This window comes from Salvelinus sp. IW2-2015, linkage group LG33, assembly GCF_002910315.2.
Source record: "Salvelinus sp. IW2-2015 linkage group LG33, ASM291031v2, whole genome shotgun sequence".
NCBI lineage: Eukaryota > Metazoa > Chordata > Actinopteri > Salmoniformes > Salmonidae > Salvelinus > Salvelinus sp. IW2-2015.
In genome coordinates, this window is record NC_036872.1 from 13,338,258 (window position 1) to 13,351,753 (window position 13,496).

General features: G+C 42.0%; 1 protein-coding gene across 1 annotated transcript; it reads right to left on the reverse strand.

Moving 5' to 3' along the window:
- Positions 1–215: 215 nt before the first annotated feature.
- anapc5 (anaphase promoting complex subunit 5) lies at positions 216–10,321 on the reverse strand. Its single transcript, XM_070436854.1, has 16 exons — positions 9,743–10,321; positions 9,575–9,654; positions 9,359–9,468; positions 8,973–9,219; positions 8,313–8,481; positions 7,984–8,174; positions 7,791–7,872; positions 7,546–7,638; positions 3,362–3,543; positions 2,985–3,120; positions 2,708–2,782; positions 2,397–2,518; positions 1,338–1,445; positions 1,097–1,244; positions 710–873; positions 216–577 (listed from the first exon to the last, which is right to left on the reverse strand). The coding sequence occupies exons 1-15, from the start codon at positions 9,941–9,943 to the stop codon at positions 745–747; spliced, it is 2,073 nt and encodes a 690-aa protein (XP_070292955.1). The 5' UTR covers positions 9,944–10,321; the 3' UTR covers positions 216–577; positions 710–744.
- Positions 10,322–13,496: the final 3,175 nt, after the last annotated feature.

The following is a 13,496-nucleotide window of genomic DNA, read 5'->3' on the forward strand; positions in this document are numbered from 1 at the left end:
TAAAATTGTGGGGAGGCCCAACCAGGCTGCACTCTTTCGCCAACAGCTGTGCTTGACATCTAGTGGTAGTCAGACAAACATTTTCAGGTGGAACAAATTGTGATTCTTGTTCTCCATTTTGCACAAAAAAAGCACAACAAACATGAGAAAAATTAGAGACTTGAAGTCTGATCTTAATGTAGATAGACGATACAAGTTTCAATGTAAATTTGGAGTGCCCTAAACCAGTTGTTTCTCTACTCTTTAACACACAAGCAATGTTGCAATTTGAACCAAAAGATAGGATAGAATGCGAAGTCCATGACAATGACAGAGTACACCAGTATATGTTCTGGTCTGTGTCGGAGAAGGCAGGGTGGTGATGACTGTTCAGAGTCGCATGGCAACACTGCCCCCGGCGCCTGCAGCTCCTGGTCCAGGAGGCGGAACAGCATGGCACATTTGTTGCGCTGGGGGTTTGTCCCAGGGTGTGGTGCAGCCGGGCCTGCAGGTAGTGGACGTCACGGAGACGCTCCTTACGTCCAGCATGGAGAAGTAGGCTGCAGCCCTCCCAGCGATTGCACAGCCAGGCCTAAAGCTGGAGGGAGACAACAGGGAGGAAGACTCTGAACGACTCCTGTGTGAATTACATGACAAAGTGATGTTATCCACAAACATGTACATTTGAGGTAGTGAGTGATATTAAGTTTGTGTTGCGGATGTGTGCTACCTGCATGCCTCTGGCCATTGGACCGGGTCCCAAGCCTATGCCATCTGACAGCGGGCTGCCAGCAGCAGAGCTCTGCCCTTATCCATGACCGCTCCGTGGGCCAGGATGGGCTCCATCGCCTCATGAAGGACACCCAGAGCCTGCTCCGGCACCCCCAGCATCAACTGGACAAGGGAAGSAGAAGAACACAAATTATTGGACTTTTTAAATATAACCCAGTATGAATTTCCTTGTTGTGCRTAAATGTGGGAGTTTACTTTGCATACAATATGCAGTTCTGTCTAAGTTAAGGGGTTTGAAGATGTGTGTGTTAGTATGTGTAGGMGTTTGCGAGAGTATACGGTGGTGTTTGCCATAACAGGGTTACATATTGCATGTTGTGCTGACCTYAGTGAAAGCCAGGTGAAGGATGGTCTCGGAGGCCAGGGCCTGTAGGTGGTGCTGTCTGGCCAGGGCCAGGGCCTGTAGCAGGAGAGGAAGGGCTGTGGCAAAACCTGACGACTCCCAATGCAACTCAGCTGTGACCAGCATCACCCTGCACAAGGCATACAAATATGTCTAAAACACATATCTGATAAACAACCCTTACCCCCAAAATATGGAGTKTGTTGTTTCATTTAGAGCCTARCTGATGATCATCTCTGTGTACTTSMTCTTCTCGCAGTACAGCTGCAGCCTCTGCAGGATACTGTATGCTTCAGTGGTCCGGTTCAAGGCCTTCAGTACTTGAGCTTTCCTGTTAACACGACAGATATACACATGGGTCGTTCCACGAAAAGAGTGCGGTTTGCGTCCCTTTAATATTTTAAGTAGAAATTGTGCACCAATATTGCATTTTAAAAGCCTGTTCTATGAAATGAAGTGCCCTTTAATATAGACCACCTTCAATAAATCTGTCCCTTCGTCAACACCGTGTCACTTCTAGGAAGATTTCAACCCACATACACCCAAAATGTATCCTAGTTTCCCCATCATTGTAAAACCCTGGTTATTTTGTTACTTTGACAAAGTTATTTCTGAAGATGATTATTTAATGTGATTAGTGATTCATTTACGTCTGTCATTCATTTTAAGGTCAACCCTATTACATTAATTGAACTCAAATTTGAATCTGGTGAAACTACTCKATTTTAAAAGATTTGGTTTCAAAAGAAAAATGTAACATTAATAGTTAAATCATAGTGTAAAAAAGCAGGTGATCTGGTTCAATTTTCTGGTGTTCTGTGGTGGAAAACTGAGCGTGTCGAGAATAACATGTCAACKKRMMTWKCCKWWYYWWYYKKYGSRTMYAAKSMTTTWYSKAWMMWKATRTTTRTTGTGATGCTTGCATTCAGTTGCCCCTCCCTGAGGTACACAACAAGCTTTCATTCTGCCTGTCACAAGAGGATTTATGGCTGATTTAATATGAAATCATCAACCCTGTTACAGTCAACCCTGTTCCTTTATCTGCCACTTAGTATAGTCTTATTTATTTGTATCTCTTGAGATGGGAAAARGTGTTTTTCATCTAGTTGAACATGTGCTCTTTWTGACAATGTTCAAATTAGGTGAAATCAAAACGTTTTTGGGGACCAAGTTACACWRCTKAAAAGCRACTGAATTAGTGGAACGCCCCACATACAGACAGCTWCAGCACTGGAAGACTGTGTAAAGGTGTTCTATGTTCRGAGTCATGACCCTTCCTTACCTATAAAGACCCTCAGTTTTGTTCAAGGCAGCAATGGCTGTGACATGGGGCTCCGCCAAGTGGTATTTCCCATCATTCATAGCTCTGTCAAACTGGATCTTGAGGTCACAGAGCATCCACAGCTGGGTGACAGAACACAAAACATTAGAATGAACAACCCACTTCATACCAGCCATGTCAGTGTCATCGCCTTCGAAAAGAAGACAATGGCATTTCTGTGTACCGCAGCAATAGGAAAGTGATAAACATGGGGATTGAGGCCAAGTCTATAGTTGATGGATAGAGAAGAGCAGGAGTTCAGAATGGCTCACCTTGGCATGTTGGGTGTGAGGTGGAAACTGCTCCTTCAGATGCTTCAGGACCTCAGACACAGCCCCATACAGGCCCTGGAGGGAGGGAGACAGGAACATGTAACTGGTGCAGGCCTCACTCACAGCCTACACAAGTGCACATCTCCTGAGCTTTAATCTGGATCACATCAACGGTTATGAAATGGCCCTGAGTGACTAAATGAGCACCGAGGGAGACGTGACAGAGGGACTGAAGCCGGAGAGACAGAGGTGGGATGAGGTGTACCAACTACAGTACCTGTTCAGCATGAAGCTCAGCCAGGTGGCAGAGGGCCACAGCAAAGGCCTCTGTGTTGTTCTGCTGGACCCCAAAGTTAACCTGCTCCAGGCTATTCATGTTCAGGAGGAGCTGGGCCTGCTGCTGAGCCATGGTGCTGGAAGAACACATACGTTCAACAGGACATGAATGTTGGACACGTGCAGTCAGTGAATGTGTGTTGGATTAATTAAATTAGTCTAGACTGGATATCAATAATTGACAGTCACTCTTTTTTTCTTACCAATCGAGTAAAAAACAGGTTTCATACTGAAAGATAAACTTACTGGTTAGGATTGTTTATGTTCAGTGTGGATTCTGATTGTCAGGGAGGATCAGGATGCATGAAGGAGACCCACCTCTTGCCATACATCCTCCATATGGACGTTGTCTGAGCCAGGCTGATGTCGATGAGCTCTGACAGGCTGTGCTTCCAGTGCAGGATGTCTGTGTCCTTCAGAGCGTCCATCAGCTCATGGGCTGTCTTTCCCTGGACCGCCCCCTGCTGGACCAGGGACTGAATGCCAAGAGACACCAGGTACTGAGAAGGGGAGAGAGAGTGTGAAGGTAATGTGAACTCTCATAGCCTGACCTCTCAGTTTCAAACCTAAGGGCAGACCCATCGTTGCCAGTATTGACTCTTCTAGAGCCACTCTCCAACTTTGTTGATTCTTTCATTGAGCCTATTGTGGAAAAACTCCCAGCAAAGATTCTACAGATGTGATTAATAAAATATCAGAACAGTCTAATCTCCCTGACATCATCATATTGGCTACATTTGATCTAGAGAGGGTCTACACGAACATCTCTCATGAAAAAAACCCAGATGCACTGGGATATTACAGGACCGTGAAGGAGAAATGTCACCACCTAATGAATTAATCTGTGCACAGCTTCTCTAGTTCTCAAGCGCAACTATACTTAACAAAAATGTAAATGCAACAATTTCAAAGATTTTACTGAGTTAGAGTTCATGTAAGGAAATCAGTCAATTGAAATAAATTCATTAGGCCCTAATCTATGGATTTCACATGACTGGGCAGGGGTGCAGCCATGAGTGGTCCATGGAGGGCAGAGGCCAACCAACTTGGAAGCCAGGCCCACTCACTGGGGAGCCAAGCACAGCCAATCAGAATACATTTTTTCCCCACAAAAGGACTTTATTAGAGACAGACCCCCCCCCCACACAGATGAAGCCGGATGTGGAGGTCCTGTGCTGACGTGGTTACACGTGGTCTGCGGTTGTGAGGCCGGTTGGACATACTGCCAAATTCTCAAACTACGTTGGATGCAGCTTATGGTAGAGAAGTGAACATTCAATTATCTGGCAACAGCTCAAGTGGACATTCCTGCAGTCAGCATGCAAATGGCACGCTCCTGCAAAACTTGACACATCTGTGGCATTGTGTTGTGTGACAAAACTGCAAATTTTAAAGTGGCCTTTATTGTCCCCAGCACAAGGTGCACCTGTGTAATGGCCATGCTGTTTAATCAGCTTATTGATATGCCACACCTGTCAGGTGGATGAATTATATAGACTAAGGGATGCTCACTAACAGGGAAGTAAACAAATTTGTGCACAGAATCTGAGAAATAATTTTTTTGTGCATATGGAACATTTCTGGGATTTTCTATTTCAGTACAAAAGCTGAAGAACACACATCCAGGTACTTTCTGCAGGTGCTGGAGTTGTAGACAAACTCTTGGAAAATAAAAAGGAAAAACACTGCTGCTCATGCTCCTAGGTGATTATGTCTAACACTGTCTGATGAAGACCTAAGGGTCAAAACGTTATAAATATATATATTTTTTAAATCACCTGGGAGCATGAGCAGCGTTTTCCTACCCGTTTTATATTTCAGCTCATGAAACATGGGACCAACACTTCACAAGTTGTGTTTATTTTTTTGTTCAGTGTAAATTCCCACCCAAAGCCTTTATAATTAAAAACAGTGATCAAAAACCAACCCACATCTTTTTCATCTACAAACGAGGCCCCAATCTTCACAGTAGACTAGTCCAAGCCAGCCTCTACACAGGTTCTAAACAAACCCTCCTTACTCCCCTGGGAGATGGAAATTACCTCTGTGGAAATGGTGCTCAGTGCAACACCAAAAGAACAGTTTCGACACCCTAGGTCTGGAAAAATATGTAGTGTTAAAGGGGCGATCACACGCAACACAAAACATGTGATTTATATCCTACACTGTTTGTGATACCATGTACATGGGCAAGACATCCAGAAGCTTGAAACATAGAATTATTTTTGTTCACTTATTCTATAAGACGCAAGGATGAAAATGACCCTGTTGCTCTTCACTTTATCCAGTGTTCTCAGTGGGTCTTCTCAATGCCCTGGAATTGTAGAGGTGTGTCACCAAGAGGATGAGATAATGACCGTTAACTATGCTAGAGAGAACTCCTCTGGATTCATACTTCAGGCACCCTGTAGCCGTTATGACACAATGAGGATTTTGATAGGAGTGTCATGTTGTAATTATTATTGTCATCTTAGCTTCACACACCCCCTTCACTGGTATTAGGGTGTGCTGTATTCAAGATGGCTCTAGTGGCCCAATACTTACCCAACAGGTTACCTTAAATTGTATCTACTTGTTTCCTAGATTTCTTCTGGTTCTACATATGTATAGTGCATTCGGAAAGTAAATCAGACACCTTCCCTTTACATCCTGAATCAAAAATGTACTCTATTAAAATCTACACACAATACCCCACAATGACAAAGCGAAAACAGGTTGTTAGAAATGTTTGCTAATTTATAAAAAAATAAATATTTAAATACCTTATTTACATAAGTATTCAGACACTTTGCTATGAGACTCAAAATTGAGCTCCTGTTTCCATTGATCATCCTTGAGATGTTTCTACAACTTGATTTGGAGGCCACGTGGTAAATTCAATTGGATTGGACATGATTTGGAAAGGCACACACCTGTCTATATAAGGTCCCACAGTTGTTAGTGCATGTCAGAGCAAAAACCAAGACATGAGGTCGAAGGACAGGATTGTGTCGAGGCACAGATCTGGAGGAAAGTACAAAAACATTTCTGCAGCACTGAAGGTCACTGAAGTTTGGAACCACCAAGACTCTTCCTAGAACTGGCCGCCCGGCCAAACTGACCAATCGGGGGAGAAGGGCCTTGGTCAGGGAGGTGACCAAGAACCCGATGGTCACTGACAGAGCTCCTCTGTGGAGATGGGAGAAACTTCCAGAAAGACAACCATCTCTGTAGCACTCCACCAATCAGGCCTTTATGGTAGTGGCCAGACGGAAGCCGCCACTCAGTAAAAGACACGACAGCCCACTTGGAGTTTGCCAAAAGGCAACTAAAGGACTCTGACCATGAGAAACAAGATTCTCTGGTCTGATGAAACCAAGATTGAACTCTTTGGCCTGAATGCCAAGCGTCACATCTGGAGGAAACTTGGCACCATTCCTACGGTGAAGCATGGATGGCAGCATCATGCTGTGGGGATATTTTTCAATGGCAGGGACTGGGAGACTAGTCAGGACTGAGGGAAAGATGAATGGAGAAAAGTACAGAGAGATTCTTGATGAAAACCTGCTCCATAGAGCTCAAGACCTCAGACTGGGGTGAAGGTTCACCTTCCAACAGGAAAACGACCCTAAGCACACAGCCAAGATAACGCAGGAGTGGCTTCGGGACAAGTCTCTGAATGTCCTTGAGTGACCCAGCCAGAGCCCGGCCTTAGCTGTGCAGCAACGCTCACCATGATAGAGCTTGAGAGGATCTGCTGAGAAGAATGGGAGAAACTCCCAAATACAGGTGTGCCAAGCTTGTAGTGTCATACCCAAGAAGACTCAAGGCTGTAATCGCTGCCAAAGCACTGAGTAAAAGGGTCTGAATAGTTACGTAAATGTGATATTTCCATATAAAAATATATATAAATTATTATTTTTTTAAACACGTTTTGCCTTGTCGTTATGGGGTAATGTGTGTAGATTGATCCATTTTAGAATAAGGCTGTAACATAACAAAATGTGGAAAAAGTCAAGGGGTCTGAATACTTACATAGTCTTATACATTTTCCTTTTCTTATGACGTTTTTCAGCTTTATTGCTCTCTGAGAGTATGGGTTCCTTATGCTAACACCACATTCCCTGTGTATGTTTTTGTTCTAATAGAAATACATCTAACATTGTCTGTTCTATCCTGTATTTCTATCTGATATGACAACTTGTGGCCGTTGTGGGTACCCACAGGTGTTTTGGGTACCCACAGGTGTCTGCAATTACTTCTGGCTCGCTGTGTGGCCTTATCTGTCCCACTATTGTCTGTGGAGATATGCTCTGATGAAGGTCGACTGACCAAAAGCTATGCTATTATTAAAATAAATTAGCTTCTGGCTGGAAATGTGCATAGACATTTACGTTTCGCCTCCAGCACCTTCACAAATCAGCTTTGGGTATGAGGTAGATTCTGCCTATTATCTGAATCTATTGCATAAAACCGTACGAGAACCTGGAGTGCGCCAGTCTGCACGCTCATGCTATTCTTACCGGTAGACAGAAGTGGGCAGCCATTTTCACTGAGTCCTCAGTTAGCACAGAACTGTCAGATCCTTTCATCTGTTCAAGGGTATAAAGCCAACTCTGAAAGAAATACAAATACATTAATAGATGATTACACAGATAACGTATTGGTGCTGAGAAAGTGGTACAAGGTATAGACACGGACCAACCTTGACTACCCATATTGTGTAAATACTATGTTGAGCATAGAACACGAAAGTAAAAGCTCCTACCAGGCAATGCTGCAGGCACACGTGATCGTTGGACTCCTGGGCAATGCGGATAGCTTCCTGTAGAGCCAGGTCAGCCTGTTGACTGATTTAAGAGTTGGAGTTGATTTCATTTGACAAGAATCAATATTGCATAGATAAATTGCAACTGATATTGACACACAGACTTTCCATATCTATGCCCACTACTACTCACTAGTGTCCAAAGCGACAATGCAGTGCTGCCAGGTTGAGGGCAGCGTAGCGGAGACTTCTCCCATAGCCTTCGTCCCCGTTGCTCTTTCCCTCGCTCCCCGACAGGATGAGGCGGTCAAAGTAATGTAACAGACTGTGGGTGGAGATGAAGATGTCCTGGACTCGCATGCTGTTCAGGTAGCTCAGGTAATGCTGCAGACACAAAACAGCTGCCTCAAACACAATCAGGTTGACCAAAAATCACTCAAACGCTCACTTTCTTTATGCTCCACACAAATTTCCTGTCAGGTTTGTTTGAGTCCATAACATTTACTGATAGTAGAACCTCACCGCCTCAGCAAAGTCAGGGTTGAACTTGAGCATGTTGTTCAGCTCGTCCTGCAGGGCAGATGGCTTCAGGGCTTTGTTCTCGTCATTCTTTAGAAGGTACGCTTGTCTAGCAAGAAAGTACTCTGCTTGCTTCTGCGAGAGTGGGCCTCTGCTTGGGGCATCCTCATTTCTATTGAAAGAAAAGTAGCAAATAAGGAAAAATAACAATATGCAAAGGATAAACTGATGACCATCACACTGATGAGAATGATTACTACATGTCATGCCTGGTGTTCAACCTTCCCAAGATCTCCCATATCACCCTGCTCCTCCGCACACTCCACTGGCTTCCAGTCGAAGCTTGCATCCACTACAAGACCATGGTGCTTGCCTACAGAGCAGCAAGGGGGAACTGCCCCTTCCTACCTTCAGGCTATACTCAAACCCTACACCCCAACCCGAGTACTCCGCTCTACAACCTCAGGTCTCTTGGCTGTTCAACCTATATGGGGGTCAGCTCCCACTCAGCCCAGTCAAAGCGCTTCTCTTCCTGGCACCCCAATGGAGGAACCAGCTTTCCCCTGAAGCTAGAAAAGCAGAGTGCCTGCCCATCTTCCAATACTTACACACTATTCCCTCTACTACCACCTTATTTTACTTATACAAGTGAATTATACAAACCTTAGCTCAGACTCATGCAGCGGTGTAGTATCCAGCTCCTCCTTCTCCATCCTCTCCCCTACGTTGTCCTCTGTGCTGGTGAGGTCCATGTCAGAGTCGTCTGCAGCCAGGGCAGGCAGCCCCACCTGGACATCACCTGGCTGGGCGTAGTGACTGTGGTAGTACTGCTGCAGGGATTTGTACAGTTTGTACACCTGGCTGAAGGACAGCTTGTTGTAGGCCAGGAGCATGTGTCTCATGAACAGGCCTGATAAAACAAAGACAAGGTCATGATGATAAAACCTAAAATCTGTGCAATAAATTCATATAGCACCACTAACTAAACACGATACTCCGTTGATCCAACCTTTTGACTTCTGAATCAAATAATGCTTACTATTACTCACCAACAACACTGGTCTTATACGCCTCAGAATCAATAGCGCTGAAAGGAGTGGGGAGGGTGGCAAAGAAATATTCCATGTCCTTCAGCTCTCCATCAGCCATTTCATGTAACCTGGTAAGAGAAAATGTGTGTGATGAAAGAGCAAACAAGCATCACTGACCTTCTACACTAGACATAGGCCTAGGCCACAGCAATTGGGTCAAGGACGCATCCATACCGGAGTTTCACAGCATATGCTGTTTGAGGGCAACATTCTTCCACAGTCTTCAGGAATTGGTCAAGAGTCAAGTCTGGACCCTGATAGACAGACACACCTTTGATAAAGAAAAGCAAGCAATTGACAGTGGAAAGTAGAAGTTGTAAGGTGATCAATAGCTATTCCAACCTGTTGTAGAGGCAGGATGAGTTTGTTCAAGCGCCTTCTTTCCTGAAGAGCAATTGGTTTTGACGTGGTCATCTCGTACAGCAAGGCCAGCACAGAGATTTTATACGGAGTCACCCAATCTTTGATGCCAAACACATTGGCATGGACCACCCCATTGGTCATCATTGGGTTGAAATACAAACTTTCATGTACGCTCGCCATTGTTTGAATTGGAAAGTTAACTCGCTAGCTAGCTTTCTAAATATTATAAAGCTACATTTCAACAGCGTTGTGTGAAGTCAAATAATCAAGAAAAACATGCAACAATTCGCAAACCATGTTACCGAGCTAGCTAACGTTAGCTAAGCTGATATTCCTTGCTAGCTAAACACGCTAGCTTGCTATCTAACTCCTTGAGTAGCTAACTATCTTATATTTTTGTGAGCAATTTTGTAGCCAGGCTGACTAATGTTATTTCAAGTCTGCCACATACGTCAATATTGCCAGTAGTATTTTGGCAACAAACTGCATGAAATTTAGAACATGGTTTACCACCCCGTCGCTTTTGCTTCAAACTGCCCTCCTCTGTCCCTATTTAATGACGTTCCTACATGGCCACGCCCCTAAATGTCACAACATAGAGTGGATTGCAGAGTCATCGATTGGTCCCATCAGCACAATAAAAAACTCACACAAATGTATTTTCGAATACATTATTTTAATATGATGGATATCGTCTTCTCCATAAAATGTTAGGTTTTCCATAGTACCATCAGTTCCCTTCATGTAGGTCAGACCTACTTATTCCAGGACACCATTTTTATATCCTAATTGTACATATCTCATTTTAAACATACCTCACACAATTTAGACTTACATTTTACTTAGCAGACGCTCTTAACCAGAGCGACTCACAGTAGTGAGAGCATACATTTTCATACTTCGTAGTACTGGTATCCCATGAGACTCGAACCCACAACCCTGACATTGCAAGCACCATGGTCTACCAACTGAGATACACAGAACTCACCTCTTGACATATATTTTGTATTTTTATTAACAAACAACAAACATCAACAACCAAAAGAGGAATAGTCACACACAAAAAAGCATACATACAAACCTTTTACATTGCCAGGAATCCTAAACAAACAAATCATGTTCATTAATAATACTAGAGGTTTTAATTGCCTTTTAGTTTTTTAAATAAAGTAGTGCCATATTGTAAGTGGTGTAAAATACTTAAGTAAAAATACTTTAAAGTACTACTTAAGTCGTTTTTGGGGGTATCTATACTTTACTATTTATATTTTGGACAACTTTTACTTCACTACATTCCTAAACAAAATTATGTACTTTTTACTCCTTACATTTTCCCTGACACCCAAAAGTACTTGTTACATTTTGAATGCTTAGCAAGACAGAAAAAAATTCAAATTCACGCACTTATCAAGAGAACATGCCTGGTCATCCCTACTGCCTCTGATCTGGCGGACTCACTAAACACAAATGCTTGGTTTGTAAATGATGTGTGAGTGTTTGAGTGTGCCACTGGCTATCCATCAATTTCAAAACATGAAAATCGTGCAGTCTGGTTTGTGTAATATAAGGAATTTGAAATTATTTATACTTTTACTTTTGATACTTAAGTATATTTTAGCAATTACATTTACTTTTGATACTTATTAAGTAGCTTTAAAACCAAATACTTTTACACTTTTACTCAAGTAGTATTTTACTGGCTGACTTTCACTTTTACTTGAGTAATTTTTTATGAAGGTATCTTTACTTTTACTCAAGTATGAATTGGGTACTTTTTCCACCACTGCATATTGTTAAAATTTATTTATAAAGTAAAAAAAGTTAGGTTTTAAATCAGACCATTTGCATTTTATGATCTGACATTTACTTGTTATTATTAGCTGTTGAATTAAATATACTACATCCTTATCAACATAATATTTTCTGAAATAAATCATTATATCAAAACCATTCAATTGTACAACATGTCCTACTATAAACACAGGGGGAAAAAACAAGTGAAAAATGGTATCCTCCATTCTATAGAATTCAGAAATATAATCAATATTCCGTTTCAATCTTTCCAAAACATTTCACGGGATAAATTATTTTTAATAAATTCATTTTAAATTAAACGTCTTTTACCTTGTTACTGATACAATATTTTTAGGAATCGTCCATGCATTTCCTCTTACAGTATATCACCATAGATATTCAACCAAAAAAATCTTACTGAGGGAAATGCAGGATCACAAACAATATTCCTATTCTGTTTATTACTACATTTCAGTGGTGGAAAAAGTACCCAATTGTCATACTTTAGTAAAAGTAAAGACACCTTTAGGAATGTAGTCAGTAGTGTAAAGTACTTAAGTACAAATATTTTTTAAATATTACTTAAGTAGTTTTTATGGGTATCTGTAATTTACTATTGATATTTTTGAAAACTTTTACTACACTACATTCAATACATTTCCCCTGACACCCAAAAGTACGTGTTACATTTTGAATGCTTAGCAGAACAGGAAAACAATCCAATTCACACACTTATCAAGAGAACATCCCCGGTCATCCCTGCTGCCTCTGATCTGGCGGACTAACAAAACACACATGCATTATTTATAAATGATGTCTGAGTGTTGGAGTGTGCCCCTGGCTATCCATTTAAAAAAAATACTTAAGTATATTTAAAACCAAATACTTTTAGACTTTTACTCAAGTAGTATTTTACTGGATGACTTTCACTTTTACTTGAGTCAATGTCTATTAAGGTATCTTTACTTTTACTCAAATATGACAATTTGGTACATTTTCAACCCTTGTAGTTAAAGTAAAAGTTGTCAAGAATATAAATAGTAAAGTAAATTAAAGATACCCATAAAAAATACTTAAAGAGGAAAAGGACTTATTTTCTTTGTTGTAGTATCTGTGAGGGGAAAAAGTATGTTTATATGCTAAAATCCAAGCTAAAAGTGCCTGCTCATGGAAATTGGCCAAGGATACACCAACATAGAAATTCTAAACCACCAACTGAGTCAACCAGTAACCTAAATAGTTATGGAAGACATTCTTAAAGTACAGTGGCTTCAGAAAGTGTTCAGACACCTTGACTTTTTCCACATTTTGTTACGCTACAGCCTTATTCTAAAATGTATTAAATCGTTTTTCCCCCTCATCAATCACCATACAATACCCCATAAAGTCAAAGCAAAAACATGTTTAGACATTTTTGCAAAAATAATAATGGAAATATCACATTTACATAAATATTCAGACCCTTCACTCAATACTTTGTTGAAGCACCTTTGCCCGCAATTACAGCATTGAGTCTTCTTGGGTGTGACGCTACAAGCTTGGCACACCTGTATTTGGGGAGTTTCTCACATTTCTCTCTGCAGATCCTCTCAAGCTCTGTCAGGTTGGATGGGGAGCTTTGCTGCCCAACTATTTTCAGGTCTCTCCAGAGATGTTCGATCAGGTTGAAGTCCGGGCTCTGGCTGGGTCACTCAAGGACATTCAGAGACTTGTCCCGAAGCCACTTCTGCATTGTCTTGGCTGTGTGCTTATGGTCGTTGTCCTGTTGGAAGGTGAACCTTCGCCCCAGTCTGAGGTCCTGAGCGCTCTGGAGCAGGTTTTCATCAAGGATCTCTCTGTACTTTGCTCCGTTCATCATTGCCTCAATCCTGACTAGTCTCCCAGTCCCTGCCGCTGAAAAACATCCCCACAGCATGATGCTACCACCACCATGCTTCAC